The sequence below is a fragment of the Rhinatrema bivittatum genome, chromosome 3, assembly GCF_901001135.1.
Source record: "Rhinatrema bivittatum chromosome 3, aRhiBiv1.1, whole genome shotgun sequence".
NCBI classification, from domain to species: Eukaryota; Metazoa; Chordata; class Amphibia; order Gymnophiona; family Rhinatrematidae; genus Rhinatrema; species Rhinatrema bivittatum.
In genome coordinates, this window is record NC_042617.1 from 194,750,899 (window position 1) to 194,775,068 (window position 24,170).

At 44.8% G+C, this 24,170-nt stretch overlaps 1 protein-coding gene across 4 annotated transcripts in view; it reads left to right on the forward strand.

Annotated features, from left to right (window-relative positions):
- Window positions 1–24,170, forward strand: part of SASH1 (SAM and SH3 domain containing 1) — a 590,251-nt gene that overhangs the window by 166,097 nt on the left and 399,984 nt on the right. The window contains exon 1 of one of the 4 annotated variants that reach the window (XM_029594049.1): window positions 2,824–3,605. The exons of 1 other annotated variant lie outside the window; for it this stretch is intronic. In XM_029594049.1, the coding sequence (XP_029449909.1) occupies window positions 3,504–3,605 (102 nt within the window). In that variant the 5' untranslated portion in view covers window positions 2,824–3,503. Of the gene's footprint in view, window positions 1–2,823; window positions 3,606–24,170 lie in introns of those variants that run through there. 2 more of the 4 variants (XM_029594045.1, XM_029594046.1) reach the window with 2 other exon arrangements.

The following is a 24,170-nucleotide window of genomic DNA, read 5'->3' on the forward strand; positions in this document are numbered from 1 at the left end:
TATTTGTAATAATACTGTTTCAATATCTAATTATAAAAATAAATATTTTCCTTGTACCTTAGTGTTTTAGTATGTAAATGGCATTACCCTTGGTTGCAGCAGAGATCCAGGGAGGGAACTTGAGAATAATCTTGCTGTAAGGGTACTGTTTTTTCTCTCTGGCTTTGTGTTGCAGAAGAATTTTGGACCACAAGACAGGGAGACTCCAGGGCCTGAAGGCTAGATGCTGGTTGGTAGGCAGACAAGTTTTGGTACTGTTAGATACAACACATTTGTTTTGTCTCTAAATCTGTCTGTTATATCAGTATGCGCCAATTCTAGAACACTGTTAAAGGTTCTCAAAAGATTAAAAACAAGTTTTGTGATTTTTTTTTTTTTTGCACTATGGTGATTTCTTAACAGGTTGGTTATTAGGCCTTTTCTCTCTCCCTCTTTCTTTGTATGTATAATATTGATGGTGTGAAAAATAGGTGCCAGGAAAAATATATATTTTCAATTTTTTTCTTTTTGGCTCTTGCTCTTTATTTTTGTCTTGTGTATATTTTAGCATTTTTCTTGAATTACTTTTCCTTTTTCCTTTATATTTTTCCTTTTGCTTTTTTTTTTTTGTTCTCTCCTTCCTTCTTGTCCCTCAGAGACCCCCTTCATTCCAAGTACTCCCTCTTCATTCCCTTCTGCTCAGCAATAGGGCCCTACCAATCTTTGCATGGCCTAGGGTCCCACTGACATATCTGTCATTGGGCACCAGGTCTTGAATTTTAGGCTCTCAATCAACCTGTTGCCTGGGATTTTTCTAACACTGTGTCTGTATCTCTGCATCTAGTATATCATCCATTTTATTAGCTTAGTACATAAATGTCATGCATGCTATATATGGGAATGGTTATCTATATACCATATTTATATTTATTGGTGCACCCAGTTACCAAAATTATGAAAAGTATTTCATAATACAGCAGTGTGCAAAGAATCCCAGAAACAACTTTTCTAGAACAAGCCAATTGTGATATTGCCTTTGTGATGTCATTGGGACACCAGCACAGGAAAAATGTAGTTTGTGTGACATCACTGGTGGAAGTGTGTGCTTTATAGAGATTGGAGTGACAGTAAAAGGTGTTTTCCTTTTTTCACAGCTTTTCTCCTTGTTATAATAAATCTCCTACTCTGAGTCCCTCCACCCACTGATCGTCCCCATACACTATCCTCTCAGAGCAACCCATGCCCCTAACCTTCAAGTCATGGCACCACTTGTCTTCTTGTGGTGATTTCCCCGCAGCAGCAACTAGAGATAGAAGTTTGGCGCAGGGCCCCTCCTATGCTCTCACAATCCCTGCAGCGACCTGCCCCTGCTCCCGCAGGGCTTCCTGTTACCATGGAGACCTGTAGGAGGAATGGAGGGCTGCAGGGCCTGTCAGGAGGCCCCATTGTTGAATTTTCTGTCTTCAGGTTCTGTGGGGCCAGCACCAGGTCCCAGATGGAGGCATGGCGCTAGTGGTGACACTCTGATGCCTATAAAAGTTTGGCAATCCACAAAATGAACCCGCACACTAATCGAATGTTATTCTCATTAAATAAAGTATGTCTTAAATTTTTTTAAAGAACAATTTTTTATAAATACACCTCAGTGTCCCCCAATTATAAAAAGATTATGAAGTGTCGGATGATGCTTCATATAATTACCAGAACACCAAACCTTGGTGTCTAGCTCAATTTAGTATTATAATCATGAGCACCACCTTCCACCACTTTTAATTTTTACAAAAGTATTTTTATTTATCCTATTTTTTATTATTTGTTATATATGATTAAAAATTGATGTTGCTTAACCAACTTGCATCTTTTATCTTGTTGACTGCTCAGTCCATTTAAATGTTTTAAAGAAGGTTAAGAACAAAGTGAAACACTGTGTGCTGAACCAAGGGTTTCAGGTCACCAATCCCTAGAGAGACAGAAAATTACTTAGCTTAGATTGTTGTTCAAAACGCGGATCTTTTTCAGTGGCACTTGCCCCAACGAGGCCCAGTTTCGACGAATCTTCAAAAAAAGATGGTGAACCTGAAGATGGAAACAGATGGAGCAGCGTACAGACGAGCTCGTTATGGATTTGAAAAAGGCTACATTTACTCAAACACTTAATTTGAGTGGACTCTCCTGAAGAAGATTCGTCAAAACTGGGCCTCGTTGGGGCAAGTGCCACTGAAAAAGATCCGCGTTTTGAACAACAATCTAAGCTAAGGGGGGAAGTAGAGGAGGGAGAAATGCTTTCAGGGACGTGCTGGACAGATCCCCCTGCTTTTGAATAGAAGAAAAAGCGCTTCCTCACCCTCACACGCACCTTTCTCTCCCAGGCATTGCTTTGGCACAGTTTTCAGAAACAGCTTCAGCCCCCAGTGATATGTAGAACTGACGGGATGGTGTGTTTGAAACTGAATGGGGGGGAGGAGAGAGGAGGTAGAAAGGGAAAGTGAAGTGTTTCCATAAATTTTCCCTTGGAGCTGTGCTTGGGGTAGATAAAAATAATCAGTGGAGGCAGAGGACCACGTTTCCAGGGTTTTGCTTTTCTGAAAAGTGCTTGACTGGCTATTGATTGGGGCTGTGATAGCCGAGGTAGCCTGACGTTTGAGGAAAAGGTGATTGGGGGGCGGGGGGAGAGATCTGTCCCACATCCCACATCCAGGATTAGCTGTTTACTGGAGGGTTGGGGTTTGTTTTGTTTTCAGCTTCAGAGATTGCAAACTTGTTCCAAGCCAAAGGCTGCTGCTGGTAACTGGGCAGGCTGCTCTTTCAACAGGCGATTTGTTCTCCTGCCTGTGGCTCATTTCCATGCGAAGAGTCTGACTGACATCACACTACCTTTTGTTGCTGAAAGCTTTCTTTTGCGGCGGAGACAGAGTGAGCAGTCATGTGAAGTTGGAAGAGCTTATTTGTTCAAGGAAGGGGTGGCTGGTGCTTTCTGTGCGAGTGTAGCCAAGAACTACGAGCATCTTTCCTACTGGTATTGCCTTAAAATAATACTTTGGGGACGAGGTCGACGTTTGCCTTGTGCTTGCTATGGGTTAGAAACTTTTTTCCCTGCCTGAATTACAGCCGGGAGCATTACCGAGACCCCCACGGAGGCACCGTGGTACGAACCAGCCATCACTTGTCCTGTTGCTGCTGCTGCAACTCTACCAGAAAAAAAAGTTTCTGAAGGAATGTCAACTGCACAGCTCTGGATCTAGCAGGCACAGGGGGATGGGGGTGGGGGCAATGACTGAGCACAACCTGGCAGCTGACTCGGAAAACACTGTTTTGTTTTCCCCCCTTGAAGAATCCTGTGGGTGTCCTGTTGGCGGGGAGCACTGATTGCAGCCGGTGGCAAGGCATGGTGAGGCTCTTCGGCAGGAGCAGGGGGGAGTGTGTTTCCTGCTGGCGCTCGCTGGCGGTGGTGGTGGTGTCAAGCCTCTGACAGAAGGTTGGCAGTTGTTAGGTGCCTTCCCCTGAGGCAAGAGGAGCTCCCAGCCATGGAGGAGGATGGAGCAGCCTGCCCTGATCCCGAACCCCAGGCAGACAGCCTCATGTCCGAAGCATTCTCCAGACTCTGGGGAGATGTGATGGGAATGCTGGTGAGTTATGCAGGGGGGGGAAAGGGGGCAAGAGATCAAGAGATTTTAGAGGTCGGAGGGAGCATGCGTTGTCTGCACACTGAAAGGTCCTTTTCATTTATAATCTGGTCTTTCGACCTGTGCAGTTCCTGAAGTGCTCATCATGCATGTGTGTGATCTGCAAGAAGCAGAGCTGCAGAAGTGAGTGTTTCACGTTTGTACGTGTGAGATCGTTTTTGGGGGGTAATTATCATGAAGCAGTAGTCAACCTTGATAGTGAAAACATTTAATTCCTCGTACCAAGGAGAATTCTGCCTGCTGCACATCAAAAGTGTTGTGTGGTATTATTTGCTTTGTTTTCTTGAGTTTTGTTGGATTCTTCCTGTATTGAGCTGATTGTAAAGGAGTTTGGTGAAGTAACACTGTCCTTGAAAAATGCAGGCAGAGAAAACAACTAGCCCCTTCTAATTCCTTCTCATCAGGTGGCTGACCGGAGCACATTCATTGAAAGAAGATAATTCTTAGCATTGCATAATTCTTCACTCCTGCTGTTCACTAGCAGTCTGTCAACAGACAATAACATGTGCTCTAGGATTTCTCAGATGGAGGCAAATGTCCAGGTTCTTGTTCTTCTGTGTTCGTGTGAACTACCGCACTATTCTGACACTTTTTTTTTTTTAACCAGTGAAAGGATAACTTGAAATGTTTGCATTATCTGTGGAAAAAAATACATGCCCGTATACTGAACACATGATAAACACAGTTCGAATCTGGAGCAAGTTTGAAACTTGTGAGCCGAGGCATCCCGCGTCAAGGCTTCAGCTCTGTCTGCTGCCCATTCACACATCTTTCATAAACATTCATAATTCAGTCATCATTCTTTAACACAAAAGGGTTTTTCTCTAAAGTGGAGAGTATATCTCACATTTACTAACCTTAGGTGTAGAAAACACAATCTTAGCTCTTCCCAAGCATGATCCTTTTTTACTCAGTTGCTTTGTTCCTTAAAGCTCAAAACTTAAACAGCAAAAAAAAAAAGTAAAATAAAATAAAACATGTGAACCAATAATCCTAGATAGCATTGATGAGCAGAAAGGGAGCAATACTGTGTTCTCCCAAATTTAAATCTGTTATAGCCAAGAAGGTAATTCGGCAGGGATACCACCTTTATTAGGATAACACATAGTTTAGAGCCTTTTTGTTAGTTCAGTATACATCTCAGCACAACCCAGAACGTTTGCTGGTTTTCTTTGAGCAAATTTTAGTGGTGGAAACATAATCACAGTCGTAAAATTGAACCACATTTGCCTCTGCAGCCTCTTTTTAATAATGTTGGGTGAGCCCCCTCCAGGGCTACAGTGACCCCTAAGCCTTTCCCAATTCAGCAGCTACTGCGGGGGTAGGAGTCCACCTCAAAGCCCTGCATTTAATTACTGTCACTGCCAGAATGTTGCTCTCTCTCTTCCCCTGCCTCTTTTACAGGGGCTGTGCAATTTTATGTGTAAATAGTGCCTTTGATACAGATAGATTGCAAAAGGCTTTTCCAGGCATTTGCCGGGAAAAGAAAAAGCACAAAATAAGGTGCTGTCTGTCAGAGTGATGCGGTGATAAAACAAAGGCCAAGGAGATGATGAGCCTGTCGTTTGCTGCCCAATAAAGCTGTTTTCTGTTTCCTTCTGTTCAGCCACTTTATATTTTTAAGACAGGGTGACGCATGGATAACAGACAGTTTTGAATTTGACTCCTAGAGGTCATCAATATTGAAAGCCTTTGTGCGGGTAACTTTTCGAGTTATGCGCACGAAAAACGAGCTTTAAATATTTATCCTCCCCTTGACGGCACACGTTTTTTGTGCCCAGCATTTTTTCTGGACAAAAAGGGACGTGGATGGAAGCGTTTGGGGGTAAACTTCAGCTGGTGAGCGCGGTATTGGGCACCGTCTGGCAAAAGCGACCTGCACAAGTCTGATTAGAAGAGTCACAGCCCTAACTTTGCCTGGAGGGAGCTATGCACATCACTTTATGCGAGCATAGTGAGGTTACACCCCCCTGAATATGTGAGAAAAGTTATACACACGACTTTCTGCGGATATTTTTGATGCTTCCTGGCTCTCTGAATATTGTCCTCCTATTGGGTTTTTCCCTTTGAGGTGCACCATGTTTGTGTAAAACATAAAACGTGGTGGAAAATAACCCCCTCTTATGATATAACATTTCCTGCTGACCCTGGGAGGAGGAGGGACAGGCGGGATTTTGTTTGGTTCCTTGTTGCCATCCTAACTCAGTCTGCAACTTATGGACCTTGACGTCCTGCAGAAAGCATTGGGATGGGAATCGAAAACTTCAAACTAGTAACTAGTGGAGCTTGATTGACAACATTGACATTGTTTCACTTCTTGCGGGCTTTGCGTTATGATGAATTGTGTTAAACTACTTCACGGTTGTCTATGAACTTCCTTCTGTTTCTTTCTCCCAGTATTGAGAATCCTTATAGAATTTTACTAAGATCCAGCTGGAGGCTTCCATAACAGTAAGCCGTGGGATGAGTCCGTTTGAATGCACAGAAATAAAGGCCAATATAATCTATCATTCACCTGTATCTTCAGGCAACATCCTCTTTTGCTCTGACCTGCCCGTTTGTTTTTGGCCCGAGGAAGGAATTGTTCGCTCTGGAAAGCTAGTCAAGAAATGTTGCACGCTAGTCCAATACTAAGGTATCACCTTATATCATTGATTTTTCTTTTTATTTGATTTTTATTTCCATGCATGAAAATAAGTAAAAAAAAAAAAAAAAGAGGTAGATTTAAAAAGAATAAAATAGTGCATGGATGCTAAACCTCACTGCTCTGGAGCTGAGTGCAGGAGGAAGTCGGAAGAGATGTACTAAGTTAGTTGGCCCCACTTCTAATTGATTGGGCCGGAGTCCCAGGGTGGGGATCCGTTGCTGAGAGAAAGCCGCAAATTAAGTTCATTTCTCCATTGATTTTAACATCGTTGCAGATTGTTAAAGGAGGAGTGGCTGTGAAGCGTTATGGTGCAAATATGAAATGCCTGTTTAGATTCCTCACTTTTTTTTTGTAAAAACAGGATTGGAGGATAGATTAGTCCAGTCTGAGATGTGAAAAAGGAAAGTCAAACGTTTTGGGTGCAGGTTGTCAAAGGGAGAAAAATCGACCATTTTCTATAAAACTGACTAGTTAGAGCATATTTTGAGTTTGATAAATATTGTATAAGATTTATTTTTTTGGCCCAGCAGTGTCCTTTGTACTTTCAGCTCAGTTAGAACAAGGGCTGGGATTTGGTGCCATGAACCTTCAATCACAGCTACCTGGGGATTTTTCCCTTGTTTTATGCCCTCAGCCAGCAGACCTGGTCTGATCATTGCAGTGAGGGTCCTGAGCTGGAACCATGCATCAGGGCTCCTTCCAGAACCCTGCAGTCATAGGCCCCGAATCCCACCACTAGGTGGCATACTCGAGCAGTGACCACAAACATCTGCAACATCCCTGGTCAACCTGGGCAGAGAAAGAGCCAATTTGAGGATTGAGTGGGGGACCTTTCCCATGGCAATGCGCAGCACCAGCACTGCCACTGACCCCCTGCGCTGGCCCTGTTTAAATTATAACTTGGGTGGCAACAGGCATAACCAAAGTTTCTTTAAAAATGAGTTTGTGATAAAGATGAACTACAGTGTTTAGGGAATCACAAAAGTCACAGAATGAAGAGCTGGGATTCAAAACCAGGAGTTTGTGATCTCAAGTCCTATATTCTGGAATTAGTTGCTTCATTCCATTTTCTTGGGCTAATATTACTACACAAAAGGCCCTTATTCAATAAAGATTTGTTTCCATAGTCACAGACTGGGAAAAAGTTATTTTTGAATAAAGGTTTGAGGGCCTGATTCACTAAGCTTTATTTTTTTGCCTCCATCAATCTTTGGGCAGGCCCAGCACCACTGGTGTGCAAGCCGTGCAGTTGCACAGAGCGGCGCACCCAAGGGTACAGCATCGGGAGCAGGTAGAGGCCCGTGCTACTGCTGATGGACCCAATCCCATTGGCGGTGGAAGAAGCAGAAGGCTCATGCAGCCACGAGAGGACCCCATCCCACCTGCAGCAGAAGAATCAGAAAGCCTGTACGGCCGCCAGTGGGCTTCATCCCACTGGCAGCGGAAGAAGCCTGTCCTGCAGCTCCTCCTTGGGTGCTTGCTGCACGTAATTCATGGTGCTAGCACTTCCTGTATTCTCATCTTTCGCGAGTGTTGAATTACCATGGGACCAGCATTCAAGAAATGTTGGAGAACGGCTACTCTCCCCAACAAAGACGATACAAGCTGGCAGCAGCAGTAGCAGAGGAGGAATGACCCGTGGCCCCTGACTGCCTGTCTGCATGTGTATGTGAGTGAATGGGAGGCTGCTTGTGATGGGGATGTGTGTGTATGTGAAAGGGAGGATGCCTGTGAGTATGAGTGTGTGAATGGGAGGCTGCCTGGGATAGGGGTGTGTATGTGCGTGTGTGTGTGAATAAGAGGCTGCCTAGGATGGATGTGTGTATATGTGTGAACGACAGACTGCCTGGGATGGGTGGATGTGAATGAGATACTGCCTGGGATGGGTGTGTATGTGTGTGTGTGAATGGGAGCCTGCCTGGGATGGTTGTTTGTATGTGTGTATGAATGGAAGCCTGCCTGGGATTTGTGTGGCGTGTATGCACATGCATGCATGGGAGCCTTCTTGGGATGGGCAGTATGTGTGTGTGTGAGAAGGGGAGCCTGCCTGGCATTTGGGTGGATGCGAATGGGAGCCTGCCTAGGGTGTTTGTGTAAATGGAAGCTTGCCTATGGTATGTGGGTGTGAATAGAAGCTTGTCTGGGTTGTGTGTGTGTGAGAGAGAGAGAGAATGGGCTACAGGTGGATCCCAACCTGCCAGCAGCTGAAATGAAGAGCAGGGCCCGAGCTGCTGACAGATCCCAACCAAAGAAGATCTGGAGGTGCCTGGGGTTTTGTCTGAACATAAGAACATGCCATACTGGGTGAGACCAAGGGTCCATCAAGCCCAGCATCCTGTCTCCAACAGTGGCCAATCTAGGCCATAAGAACCTGGCAAGTACCCAAAAACTAAGCCTATCCCATGTTACTGTTGCTAGTAATAGCAGTGGCTATTTTCTAAATCAACTTAATTAATAGTAGGTAATGGACTTTTCTTCCAAGAACTTATCCAATCCTTGTTTAAACCCAGCTACACTAACTGCACTAACCACATCCCCTGGTAACAAATTCCAGAGTTTAATTGTGCGTTGACTGAAAAAGAACTTTCTCCGATTATTCTAAATGTGCTACTTGCTAACTTCATGGAGTGCCCTCTAGTCCTTCTGTTATCTGAAAGAGTAAATAACTGATTCACATTTACTCATTCTAGACCTCTCATGATTTTAAACACCTCTATCATATCCCCCCTCAGCCGTCTCTTCTCCAAGCTGAAAAGTCCTAACCTCTTTAGTCTTTCTTCATAGGGGAGCTGTTCCATTCCCTTGATCATTTTGGTTGCCCTTCTATGTACCTTCTCCATCGCAACTATATCTTTTTTGAGATGCGGCGACCAGAATTGTACACAGTATTCAAGGTGCGGTCTCACCATGGAGCAATACAGAGGCATTATGACATTTTCCGTTTTATTTACCATTCCCTTTCTAATAATTCCCAACATTCTGTTTGCTTTTTTGACTGCCGCAGCACACTGAACCGATGATGTCAATGTGTTATCCATTATGACGCCTAGATCTCTTTCTTGGGTAGTAGCACCTAATATGGAACCTAACATTGTGTAACTATAGCATGGGTTATTTTTCCCTATATGCATCACTTTGCACTTATCCACATTAAATTTCTTCTACCATTTGGATGCCCAATTTTCCAGTCTCACAAGGTCTTCCTGCAATTTATCACAATCCGCTTGTGATTTAACTACTCAGAATAATTTTGTATCATCTGCAAATTTGATCACCTCTCTCATCGTATTCCTTTCCAGATCATTTATAAATATATTGAAAAGTAAGGGTCCCAATACAGATCCCTGAGGCACTCCACTGTCCACTCCCTTCCACTGAGAAAATTGCCCATTTAATCCTACTCTCTGTTTCCTGTCTTTTAGCCAGTTTGTAATCCACGAAAGGACATCGCCTCCTATCCCATGACTTTTTACTTTTCCTAGAAGCCTCTCATGAGAGGGAGCATATGTATATATGAGCTTGTGTGTGTCTGTATATATACTGTATAAGAATGAGTGGAGAAGGTTTGTGCATCCCACTCCCATGAATCCATGACAATCTCAGGGTGACTGGAAATCAAAAGTTCTCAGGTATGGAGAGCGTGAATTTTTAAAATCCTTTTTAGTTTTATTTTTCAGGTGTTATTTAATGGGTCTGCTGTTCAGAAATATTTTATTGATGTTTGGGACATTTAAAAAAAAATTGTGAGTTTTTAATTATTCAATCTTTTATTTGTCATTTGTTTTTGGAATAATGTTAATCTGTTTTTACTATACCCGGCGTGCGTACATGGACCCCCCGATTTTATAACATGCAGGCACGCGCATGTTATAAAATCTGTGGTCGATGCGCGCAAGGGGTTGCACACTAGTGCATCTTGTGCGTGCCGACGCACGCGGCCTTCCCCCGTTCTCTCCTCCCTAATCTAACCTTTCCACCCCCTAAGCCTATTCTACCCCCCCCCCCACCTCTATCTTACCTTTTGCGCCTGCCAGCAGCCTTCCAGCACACAATCTTCCGACACAGTGGCAAATGGCCGCTATGCCGGAGGCCTCTGGCCCCGGACCGCCCCTTTTTTAAAGCCCTGGGACTTAGATGCGTCCCGGGGCTTTACACGTGTCACCGGGCCTTTATAAAATAGGCCCTGCGTGCATAAACCACTATGTGCGTAAATCCTTTAAAATCCGGCCCTATGTATTTATTTTATTTCTTGATTTTAGTGTTTGATGTTTGAAGAATGTGATGGTTCTGGTTTTTTTATTGTTGCACTGCACAGAGTGTCTGGCTTCTTGTGGTTTCCAGTTCAGGTTTTGTCACTTTTATATTTCTACTTTATGGTTGCTCTGTTCTGTATTTGGTGAGGGTCTGTTTAAGTTTTGCATGTGTGACTGAGGTGAGGCATTTTCCTAATAGGAAGTGTATTAGTGTTTTAGGGCTTTCGGAGGGTCAAGCCCACACACAACACACGTTACAATAGGCCTAATACCATATGGGTTCCAAGTGTGTTTTTGCAGGGATTTCAGGTTGGCATCACAGTAGTGCATGTAAATATAATGTAAGTGATATTTTTACCTCAGAATATGGTAGTTTGATATTTTTATTGTGTGTGGAGTGGGTCGAGGGGTAGGTTAGGGATGGGGGGGGGGGGGGCGGACATTGTGCAAGACTATAAGGTTCGCCGGGGGAGGGGGTGGTAGTGTCAGTTTTTAAAGTTTGTATCACTGGAGGGAGCTGGGATTTTCTTTGGTGAGCCTGGGACAGAGAATGAATGAACGGGGGGGGGGGGGGCAGCACACTCTTTGTTTGCACAGGACAACCAAAAAGTAACACTGGCCCTGCCTTTAGGATTCACTCCCTGACCTTGAAAGTGTACATTCCCTTCACTAGGTTTATGAGAATGAGTTCTAGGCTTGGTGTGCTTGTACAGAGGTGCATTTTCTTCTGCTGGGTGGCTGGCAGAGTTAACCAGATCAACTTATCTGGCTAACTTAGCTGGCATATTCAGCAGCATGGTGCGCCACTGAATATACATGGCTCACTTTAAGTTTGCTACAATTATCCTGCTACATTAGCTGGATGATGCTGAAAAATTGCTGTTATCTGACTAACGGGCCGATTCAGTAAAGTCCGCGAGAGAGCGGGCAAACGCCCGCTTTCCTGGTGCGCGCACAGGCCACTCGCCTGTGCGTGAGATTCAATATTTAAATGAGGCCCGGCGGTAGAAACGGGCAAAAGGAGGTGCTAGGGACACTAGCATGTCCCTAGCACCTCCTTTTGGCCCGGAGCGGCAGCTGTCAGCGGGTTTGACAGCCGACGCTCAATTTTGCCGGCGTCGGTTCTCGAGTCCGCTAACAGCCACGGACTCGGAAACCGGACGCCGGCAAAATTGAGTGTTTTCGACCCGACAGCTGCGGGATGACTTCAAATTTTTTTTTCTTTTACTTTTTTTACCCTTCGGGACCTCCGACTTAATATCACCATGATATTAAGTCGGAGGGTGCACAGAAAAGCAGTTTTTACATCTTTTCTGTGCCGGAAAAGCAAAATGTGCGGCTTGGCTGCATATTTTGTTTTCTGAATCGCGCAGGAATACCTAATAGGGCCATCAACATGCATTTGCATGTTGAGGGCGCTATCAGGTTCGGCAGGTTGGACGCGCATTTTCGGCCCATTACTGAATAAGGGGTAAGGGAAAACACGCGTCCAATGGCAGGTTAACAGTGCGCTCCGTTGGAGCGCACTGTACTGTATTGGCCCGTAACTTAGCAGCATATCTCCCCTCCACCCTGACTGCTCTCTGACTGCTCTGACATGGTCTGATAAGGTTTTAGCTGGCTAATAACTTATCTTGCTATGTCAAGGGTGGCTAAGCTGGGAGGATTTGTAAAATCCTGCGGTTTGTCCAGCCAAGTCCGAACTTAGCCAGGCAATCCGCTTTAAATTTTGACCCTCGTAATGTACACAGGCCTGTGCACAAGAGGGGGATAAAGAGAGTTCACTTGTTTGGGGACTTCAAGCTCAGAAGGGATCCCCAGAATTGGCACATATTTATAAAAAATAATAATAATAAACTAGGGAAATGATTGGAAGGAATGGCTCTCTAAATTATTCCCTAGATATCGCCAGAAAAATGCGATGTATAAGTTAACAAGAGACCACTTCTGAACAGCAAAATAAAGAATTTAGTTTGCAAGCTAGGAAAACAGGAAAAGAATGCATGCGATGTGGCTGAAGGTTTTTATTGGAGGTGTGACAAAACAGAACTTTTGCCTAGTTTTGCAGAGTTGCGAAGGCCAGCTCGAGTGATAACACAGTCCTGCCTGTCCGGAATAGAGTGTAAATGGGATTAGACGAAGGCATATTGAGGCCCCACTTTCCTCCTGACTCGTGTGAACTTGCCACATAATGCAAAATGCGGCCCTCGTACCTTGACAGGACAGGATGCTTGAATAAGATATTCTGCCATTGCATCAAGTATAAAATCCTCCCAGCTACTAAAAATATCAATGGGTGGGTGTATAACATGGATGAGTGTATAAGGAGCAAAATGTATCTTGAGCTGCTCAGAAGACTTAACATAATGGACAATTGTCTTCATTCACTCTGAATGCTCTGTAATTTAGTTGAAAGCAACACTGTTACCAAAATACTTTCAGAAAATTCAGCTGACAGTTAAAACAAACAAATCATTCTGGACCTGGAAACATATTTGGTGAATGAGGAGGAGGAGAAAAAGTGATATGGGGTACTTTTTTTTCTAAGTCATCCGTTTCCTATTCCCTCAGAGTCCCTGCTCAGGATATCTTGGCCACCAATGAAATTGTAGGTCCTGATTTACCAAGCTTTTACCCCATAGACAGACACAGAAGGGGAGAAAAGGCTTAGGGACCTCAGGCCCTTTAGGTTGGAAGTACTATGGTGTCGTCATTAGCTTTCTTTCATCTATGGTAGCGGTGCCCCAAAATTCAAAGAGAGATTGGTAAAAGCACAGAAATTAATTGAATAACGTAAGAGGAGTTCATCTTGCTGTTATGTCCCCATGCGCTTTTGTTTACTTGATGGATGGGACTCCCTACTTGCTGGCTCCTTACCAAAAGCTGATAAAGCATAGTATTAACTGCAGCCAAAATGTCTTTGATCATGTCTGGATTCTTTCTGCATATCTCTAAGGATTTGTTTTTTTAGAGCACAATTTATTTCCTGTTTCATAAGCAAGGACTTGTTTGATTTGTCAAGATGTAAAATAATTTATTAAAGGTTTTATCAGTTGCACACAATTGATTAGGTATTACACGTATACATGGCAGTAGCTTTACTGATTCAAGACAGATGCATGCCAAACACATGCAGATGAGTCCATTACATGATCGGGGCCAAAAGGATCACCGAGGCCGGCTGATGCCATTTTGAAAATAGCCGTTGGGCCAGAACAATCAAGGACCAGCAGCAGGGACTTAAAAGGTAATCCAGCTGGGTGGGCCTTGGGAGGGGAGGCAGAGGTCCAGGGGCTTAGGGGAGTAAACCTGCCACAGATGTTTTAAACATTTCTACTGTATTTTTAATACTTTGGTCACCTGAAGGGGTGGTGGTGATGGTGGAGGGCAGTGGGATAAGAGGTTCGCAATAGATCTCTCCCCCCCCCCCCCCATTGACAGTGAGTTTATCTCTGTAGTTCTGAGCTCAGTTTCATCCCCAGTGTGGCACTATGACCCGTGCTGGGCCTCAGATAGGAGCTGCTCACAGTGCTTGGACCTGCTGCCAGCGGGAAATAGGGAAGAGTTCCTTATGTGTGCCAGTCCTGGAGGGAAAGAGCTATTAATATTCTAACGGTGAGCTTGAGTTTATATATCTGAGGGGGCCACGTTTTGTAACGCCAGGCACGAATTGGCTGGCAAATCCGGGCAGAAGCGATCGTTAGCTTTCACAGCGGACTAACGAGCATGAGTCCGCTTGGAAAATGAATCCCTGCGTAGCTACCTGCCTGCACACACTTACCCCCCCCCCCCCCCCGCCAGTCTGCAGACAGAAAGTCTTCATGAAAGTGATTGCGCATACTTTTTAAAAGCCTCAGAGCACGGGCATAAATCCAAGCCAGGCCCCCAGGAACAGCTCCGGCCAGTCTCGGTAAACTGACATGCACACGCCTAAAGTTGGTCACGTAGCGGACGGCGGGCAGTTCTGGTATATGAGGCTATTTCTGTGTGGAAAAACACCGTTTTCACCCGCAGACGTCCCGTCCACCGTGACCCTTCCCGTGGTTGCCTCAAGTTTGACCCTGGCTTCGTTTTTCTAAATCTGTGTAGTTAAAAAAAAGTTGATCCCTTGTAATGAGCTGCCTCTCTGGCTGGCGGAGGGTGGGGAAGAGGAGGAAGGCTGCTCGTTTTGCTTTTTAGCAGATGGTATCAAATGTTTCTGTGTGTTTACCACTGCCCCCCCCCCGCGCCCCCCCAATAATTTAAAATGGCTACACTGAGCTGAACCAAGCCTTGTGCGGAGGCAGAGCTTGGGCGGACAATGGAACCTTTCTGTCTTTCAAACTTTGGGAGAGGTTTAAGGGTTGGATGGGGGGGGGTGGGGGAAAGTATTAGAGGCAATGTGGACAGTTTTCCCGTAGGAAATGTAAGGGAGGGAATTGAAGTGCTTAAGTTACCGTTGCATCTGGGCTGATCTGAATGAACATTAATATCTGGATAGAGAGGGCATGAGGGGTTTAGTTGTATGAGATGAAAGTTATAGTTGGGGACTGATTTGGGAGGAGAGGGGTTTGAACTAAGGCTATCTAGAATCTTCCTACTTCTTTTCAGGCAGTTTTTGGTATTTTATATGGTTAAAAAAAAAAAAAAGCTATAGAGTGACTTTACCTATCAAGGAAAGACTTCATTTTTCGTCATATGTGTTTGGGGTTTCCCCCCCCCCCCCCCTACTATCTGTCATGTACAATTTCCCTTCTGGTGCATTTCAGTGAAAGCCTAAGATCTCTCGTCTTCTCTCTCCGGATCGCAGTCTTGGAGGCTTTCAGACTTTGACGTGCATGACTTTGGGGGGGGGGGGGGGGGTGGCAGGAAGGTGGAGCAGGGCGTCAAGCGAGCCTTTTATGGCATGTGGAGACCTTGGAAGTGAAGACCGTGAATTGTAGCAGCTGAGGGTCTCCATGCAGGGCTCTGGAATGTGGGCTGCGCGCATCCTGTATGCAAGAAAATATGCACAGAGCCTTTTCTTCACCTTGTGCCTGCTATTATTCTTCAGTGACAAACCAGAGCCCTGCGGATTGTCCCAACAGAGCTAACTGGCAGGGAGATCTACAGACATTTTTCTCTTTATCAATTTCCTTTCCCAACTAAGGCAAACAAATTCCACCAGGCATCTCCAACATGGAATTGTGCTCCTTTGCTTACTGTATTTTCGCTCTAATGCTAAATTGCTAGCAACAGATCTGCACGTTTGAAAAGCAAGGATAGGGTGAGGCCCTGCAGACATGCTTAACTGTACGAAAAACCATTGGAACCACATAATTACCCTTTCAACCAACCTTGCTTCCAGCCCTGTTTTGAGGTTTTGCCAAAGGAAGTGATGGCTGCGCTCCTTCTCCTCGCTCCTCAGTGACATTGATGATAATAAGAATAATAATGAAGGATTTTATTTTTCCCCATTATGTGGCTTAAAATGCCTTAAAGCTACTTAACAGCAGCTTGTCAGTTAGGATATTGCAATACAGTAAAAAGCATGCCGTATATTTGCTGTACTAAAAAAAAAAATTGTTGTTTAATGAAATTGACCCATGAGTGTTTCCAAGATGAGCAGCTGTTGGTATGACGATGCATTTCAAAGAACGTGTTTTCTCACTCAGATCACTCCAAGCTCCATTACAGGTGTGCCAAGAAGTAGAAAACTGAGCCAACAGTACATTGGGGCATGGAATAATTGACTTAAGATCACTTTAACGGCAAAGACCCTGCTGGGGATGGGCAGGATTGGAGTCACCCCCCCCCCTTGGTGTGATTGCAGTACCTGCGCATATAGCCCAAGGACTGTTTCACGCTGGTTCTCTACAGCGTGAAACCTGTCATGTACATCTTTTGTTAATCTAATCCACAAGTGAGATCTTTGTGTATCACTTTCCCCCCCTTTTCTACAATGAGTTCCAGAGATCAGAATGTCTAAAAACCTCAGTGCCTCCTCCTTCCCACCATAACAGCATCATTTGCTGAGCATAGGCAGTGGCGGGTTATCTTTTTTTTAAAAGCTCTTTTTTTTTTAAAGTAGTCCCCCTGTTTAGGAAAAAAAAAATGTTTTTTTATTTGAAATTACAGTGAACTAAGCGTATCGCCTGTGGGTGGCTTCTGGTCTTGTTCCATCTTGCTTCCAGTTCCTCCTCTAACCACCAGCTGGGTACCGTTGACGTGATACCTAATTGGTGCCGTGGCAAGGAGAAGTGAATGAAAGGGGAGAGCAAGATACTCAGGTCTGATTTCTCACTTCCCTGCTAATTAAACTAACTTAGTGCCAGTGGTTCCTCTTCCTACTAGTAAGAAGCAAGGCTGCTTTAAACTGTTCTCAGGCAGCGCTTACTTCCTGGAAAATACGTTGTCTGAATATCTGACAAGCCTCCCCATACAGATGCTGTGGCAGCAGAAAACGGCTTTCTCGCTGCTTACTTCCCACCCAAGTAACTTCAGTTTTGGCTGGTTTTCTGCTCTTACTTTTCAGTTTCTCTCATTTTGCGTTGCTGAGGCCGCTGATAAGTTTCTAGAGCGGTACAGCCTTCCCCTCTCTTTATGGGGGTGGGCTCTGCACCCTGGGAGCACGCCTTCCCTGTGAGTTTTCAGGAAGCGCAACTAACACAGATGGTTACCAATGAAACCAACAGTTGTGTGCGCTTACTTTTCAAAAAGAAACTATTTTGTGGATGATTCCTTAATAATATTCCTACTGCTGGGAAGAAGGGGGATGCTGTGTCACCTCCTTTCTGTCTCAGCCCCGTGTACGTTGAGTAGTGATAGAGAAGTGATAAGTAATAGTATAAGATCGGGACGGGTCATTCTTGGACAGGCAGATGGTTTCTAGTGGACGTGGGACAGGACAAGCAGTGTTTGTTTCTTTAAAGGGGATCTTTTATAGTGTATATAACACCCGTTTTAAGCATTTAGTTGTTTCTGTAGAAGCAAGAATTTCTCATTAGATAATGGCCACCCCAAGGGATGTGTGGGGTAAGGCTTGTTTATACTTGGGGGGGGGGGGGGGGGGTAAACAAAATAGGAGCTCTGCTGGCTTCAATGAGAAGCAAAGCCCAGGAAAGCCAAGGTAACTGTAATAACCAGTTCTTTCATTCTTGCCATATTTTTTTTTTCCTGGGCAGCTTTTGTTAGCTTTTGTAACAGTAGATTGCAGCTTACAATTGCCTGTCTCTCTTGCTCCATGAATCTGACCTACCTGATTTCAAAATGGAAAGGACCTCTCTTGTTGTACGGGTGATGCGATACCTTTTAAGGGTAGGGTTGGGGAGAGGGGAGGCACTGTAAGGCTGAAGGGCTAGCAAGGTCTGGAGCAGGTCTCCCCCCATGAAACCGTAGCCCCCACCAGCGCTGATGTCTTTGTGAGAGAATGCAGCTTTATAGAGATTGTGATGTAGCCTTTCCCTTCCTGCCGCCTGACTGGAATTAGACGTTTCCATCCAAAGGTTCTTTCCAAGGTCGACGAAGCAAGCATAAGGAATATGAAGTACTGGCAAAAAAAAAATACTTTTTTTCCTCCTCATAGTTCACACAGCAGTGAAGATGCCATGGCCATATATTTTAACCTTCTTGAGGAGTTCCCAAACTTTTCTGTTCCTTTGGAGCAATAACATATCTGCAGGACTCACCACAGCATGCAAGCATTCCAAAAATCCAAGTCAAACCTGATGTTTCCCAGCGATAGCTGCGTCTGAAATTTATGCTCAGAAACTCCAGCCCTGAGCCGGGTATTTGCCTGTGAGCAGGGTTTCTTACATTGTCAATACAGATCACCATAGTACGATCCCGGGGACTGAGGGAGTACAGGACAAAGAGGCCTATGCGATTGGCAATTGACATCCAATTTCACCAAAGTCTGCTGGTGAATAACCAGATTATGAGTGGCTTTTTGAGCAAAGTAACAAGCCACAGTTTTTCACCTAGTGTGTAGCTGTAGCTTTAAAATGGTTTGCGCACTGTTGCCCTGCTTCATGCCTTCCATCCTGCTAATTGGGTGACTACAGTGAGATTTTATCCTATGAAACACGTGCAAGTTGTGTGGAGCCAACATCTTGACAAACACTAATTTAGATTATAGGAATTTGTCAAGCTGATTATATGATAAAAAATGATCAGTAAGCTGCAAGTTAATTATAGTGTCTGGTTTAGTTCAGGAGTGTGCATGTGTGTGCTAATTTGGTGTTTCTGAACATTGTCCTGCAGGAACTCCTAATCCTCTGGTTTACAGCATATCTGCAAGGAATGTGATGAATATGCATGAGATATATTTGCATACACTGGGTCAAGTATAGGCAAATCCACGTTGAGCTATCTTGTAGGGATGTACTTTTGTTTCGGAGTTACATGCATAATGGAAGTATGCGTGTACTTCTAATAGCTCTAGCACACAATGTTTTTTTACGCGTGTGCTATAAAGTCTGGGAGTTATGCACGTAACTCTGAAATGAAACGAATGATGCCGTACAACAAAATGGCGACCTCTGCCGAGGAGGATGTGCTGGAGTTAATTTACTCCGCCGTGTCCCCAATAGACACCTTAATTTGCAAAAAAAGAAGAAAAGAGAACCTACTGGCCAGCGCTCCGGCCTTGGAGCCAGAAGGGGCCTGGACCTGACCCAGGGCTGAAGGCCCTGCATCAGAACCCAGCCTCTGGACCAGGCCCCAGCATTGGGCCTAGGCCAAGGCCCAGGCATTGCAACCTGGTCTCTGGCCTGGGCCCCGGTGTTCAGCCTAGGCTAAAGCCCAGGATTTACTACCAGGCCGATGCCCCGGCATCCAGTTTAGGCTCTGGCATCAGGCCTAGGTCTCCAAACTTCAGCCTTGCATGGAGCCTAGGCCAAGATCGCGGCAACCTACCATAGTTTTGGCTTAGGCTTCGGCCTAGGCCTAGGCCTTGCTAGTGGATCCCCACCAGATTGGGTACATGGGGGCCAGATATTTCCTGGTCCGGGCATTTTTCTGGTTAGGAAGGTTGGGTGGCTGGGACAAGGGAGACCTTGGGAAATGCCATTTCCTTTTTTTTATGTTTGTTTTGTTTTTCTTTTTTAAACAAAAGATGCTAATTAAACTTTAAAGGAAACGAAATTCGTGGGGAAAAATCCTCCCAAAAATGAACTGAAAAATGAAACATTTTTTACCCCTGCACATCCCAAATTGTAAACTCTTTCTGTGGCTGTACCTGATTTGTAATTTGCCTTGTGCTTAATTCGGAAAGACGAGTAGCTAAATCCAAAAAAAATCCCCAAAACAACAACAACAACATTCCTTGGATATACATTAATTGACTGATATTGCTGCCAGAGGGAATGAGTAGAAGATGACATTATATTGAAATTATTTTCAAATGCAGGGACACCAATAAAGAAAATATATAGCACCATAGTTAACTAAATAGCTATGCCCACTTGCTGGTACAAAAAAAGCACTACACCAATGGACATCAGTCCACTGCGGCAGCTGCTAAGTGGATATTTGGTCTCCTGAAAACCCACTTTTGCTGTGTGAACCACATTTTAGGCTTCTACTGCAGCTTCTCAAAAAGTACAAGACCATTTTATTTTCTGACATCATTATGAGATCTTTTTCCTAACTCCTCTATACCATTTTATTTCATTATAAGCTGTTCTAATTTTCCTACATGCATCCTGATGGACTCCTGTGTGAGGGCTTTGGAGCTTGGGGACGGCAGTCTGTAGGGTGTGAGCTGTCACTGGGGACGTGTTTCCAGAGCACTTACCGGTACCCATTTGATGCATTGGCGATGTCAGGAGTATGACTGCGTATCTGGTTTAGGAGACTCCTGCATATACTTGATGAAAGTGATATCGTAGTATACAATCCAGGGGGGTGGCCAGGCTGAAAATGCGTACAAAGGGGGATGATGGGGCCGACCTGGCAGCAAAATGGCACAAAAAAGCAGCAAACTGCCAGGTGGAAAAACAAAGGAGGATTGTATGGTTTCCCCAAATATAGTAATATAGGATTGGAATATATTTAATTTCCCAAATCCGATGACTGTCTTAAGCCCCAAAATTTGAACGAAGCAGCCCAGAATGCCTTGCTCAGGGTCAGAGTCCATGGCATAGGACATTTGATGACTTGTATCATTATTCAGCGCGCTGACTATTAATGCACTCCTCCTCAGCCTTGATACTTTTGCGGCTCGGTTGGAATGCCTCGTCTGAGAGGGAAAGGTTCCTGTTGACATATATAGAAACTAAGCTCATTAAAAAAAAAAAAAATCCAGAATGTGAGGAAACAGAATCTAACAGGAATTTGCTAAGGTCCCCACCCGGCATGAGAGACTTCCTGTTGGTGAAATGTCCTGCTTTGTCAGTTATTTGTTACTTTCTTTTTCTGGGAAGATATTGAAGGGGAAGGGGGGGTGGGGGGTTCAAGGGATCGTTTATTTCATGTACATGTGAACCAGTGTAGCAAAGAGAGCGATCCCTGGTCAGCTGACAGTCGGCTTTGTTACTTATAGCAGCTTTAAACTCTTCCGTGGACGAGCTTTGAGACCTGTCTATTCCATCTTGATAAAGAAGCTGAAACCGTTTCTTTTTAATTATGCATCGCGGAGACTCCTTGTAAATGCTGGCATAGTCTTGGTCCCTGGGGTACAAGCATTCTCACACCATCCTGAAAGTTCCTCCGCAGTCACACTTGAAAAGTATGAATGTCGCTGTGGATGCCAAAAATAAAAAAAAGAAAGAAAGAAACCAGACTCCCAAACCATCTTGCAGCTTCTCTGAATTGCCATAACTGTCTGGCCAATAATTCCGTGTGTTCAGAAGAGCGTGTGTATTGGTGCGTGTTACGCGCTCTGACGTCTGTTTCCACCAGCTAGATATACAACCTGCTGTTGCACAGAAGAGATTTGTGAGTGCATTGCAATGTTTGCATATTTCCTTCTTCCCCGGCTTCTGGTCATTTTTGCTCTTGTTCCACCCTTTTGAAGATGACTGTCTGAGCCTGTACCTCACACATGTGCACAGATAAGCTCATAGGTTCTGGGATTCTATACTCACAATCAGGCCGATACAGAACGGTGCGCTCGGCCAAGCGCACCGTTTAGCCCCCGTTGGACCGCACGTTTTACATGCGCTATTATTACACCTTATACTGTAAGGGGTAATAGTGCGTGGAAAACGCGTGGCCAACCCCCCCGAAACTAATAGCGCTCGTCACATGTAAATGCGTGTTGATAAGCCTATTAGATATCCCCGCGGGTTACTGAAAGTAAAATGAAAGGCAGGCGTTAATCTCGGACAACACCAGGAAAGTATACAGAAAAAACTGCTTTTCTGTACACCCTCTGACTTAATATCATAGCAATCTTAAGTCGGAGGTCCCAAAAATTTAAAAAAAAAAAAAAAACTTAAAAAAAAAAAAAAAAAGCTGTCCACCGGCCTGCAGGTTGGAAAATGGAGTCTGTTTTCCGAACTCGTGGCTGTCAGCGGGTTTGACAACCGATGCTGGTAAAATTAAGCGTCGGTTGTCTGACCCGCTGACAGCCGCTGCTTCCGCTAATAAGGAGGCGCTTCCCTAGTGTCCTCAACACACAGTAAAGCTCTGGAATTTGTTGCCAGAGGATGTGGTTGGTGCAGTTAGTGTAGCTGGGTTCAAAAAAAGGTTTGGATAAGTTCTTGGAGGAGAAGTCCATTAACGGCTATTAATCAAGTTTACTTAGGGAATAGCCACTGCTATTAATTGCATCAGTAGCATGGGATCTTCTTAGTGTTTGGATAATTGCCAGGCTCTTGTGGCCTGGTTTGGCCTCTGTTGGAAACAGGATGCTGGGCTTGATGGATCCTTGGTCTGACCCAGCATGGCAATTTCTTATGTTCTTATGTTCTTATTAGCGTGGCCCCTAATTTAAATAAATAATCGCGCACCCAGGAGAGGTGCCTAGGCACGTGTCGGGAGAGTGGGCGCTCAGCACGGAGCGCTGGTTCTCCCACTGAGTTTTTTCAATTGGCCTGAATGGTGCGAGGTAATGTTTCATCCCCTCGCATCAGCGGAGGTCATAGAAGCACTGTGAAATTCTTTTGCTCAGCCCCAGATGTCGGCCATCAATGAATCCAGAGTGTTGCAGTTCCGATATCGAGGAAGATAAGAGAGTAGATTATCAATTAAACTTCACCAGATTAATTTCAAAGCAGCGCTTAGCCCTTCAGCCGTCACTGGTCTTATTTAAAATAAATCCGCTAATATTTCCCTCTAGATATAGTCAAAAAAAGAAATCAGGATGTAGTAGTGTCCTTTGTTGAGAAACTTTACTACAGCCTCGGGCCGATTCAGTAAAATGCGCGGGAGAGCCGGCGCTCTTAGGCGAGCGCCCGCTCTCCCAACGCATGCCCAGGCCACTCTCCTGGGCGCGCGATTCAGTATGCAAATGAGTGTCCTCGCTAATATGGAGGCGCTAGGGACACTAGTGCATTCCTAGCGTCTCCTTATTGGCAGAAGCGGCGGCCGTCAGCGGGTTTGACAGCTGACGCTTAATTTTACCAGTGTCGGTTGTCGAAACTTTGGGCAGGCGTTAATTTCTGAGAGTAAAATGTGTGGCTTGGCTGCACATTTTAGTTTCTGTTTCGAGCGGGACTAGCTAATAGGCTCATCAACATGCATTTGCATGTTTATTTATTTTATTTTATTTAAGGTTTTTTTATACCGGCATTCATGAAGCGTTCACATCATGTCGGTTTACATAAAAAACAGGGGTGCAATGAATACAACAACGAACATAAATAAATGTGCTGAAGAGATGCAGTTACAATTAACAAGGGCTGTTGAACTGGGGTGGAGGAATTAAAGAGAGATAGAAGAGGTTAATTATATACAAATATACAATATGTACAGTGTACAATATATACAGCTACTGTGTCGAGTGTTTGCTGTTGATGCGTATTAGATGGGGTTCGGGAAGGCTTGCCTGAACAGCCATGTCTTGACTCTTTTCCTAAAGGTTAGGAGGCATGGCTCGTTTCTGATGTCTGGGGGGATGGAGTTCCATAAAGGTGGGCCAGCTGTGGAAAAGGCTCGGTCTCTTAAGGTGCTGTGATTAGTGGTTTTGGTAGGTGGAAAATGGAGGCATCCTCTGTAAGCTTCTCTTGTCGGTCTTGTGGATTTGTGTAAGCGGAGGGGAACTTGTAGGTCGATTGTGGTATGTTGGTGAATAATTTTGTATATCAAGGTGATGGATTTGTGGATGACTCTGAAATGAATTGGTAACCAGTGAAGGTCTTTTAGGACTGGGGAGATGTGGTCTCTTTTCCTGGTGTTTGTTAGTAGGCGGGCTGCAGCGTTTTGAACCATTTGGAGCGGTTTGGTGTATGAGGAAGGGAGGCCAAGTAAAGTAGAGTTGCAGTAGTCTAACTCAGAGAAAATGAGAGCTTGGAGGTTGTTGAGCGCACTATTAGTTTCGGGGGGGGGTGGACGCGCATTTTCCAAGCGCTATTACCCCTTACTGTCAGGCCGATACAGTACAGTGCGCTCCGGCGGAGCGCACTGTACTGTATCGTCCAAACGCAGGTTAACAGTGTGCTCCGGCGGAGCGCACTGTTAACCTGCGTTTGGACGCGCGTTTTCGAT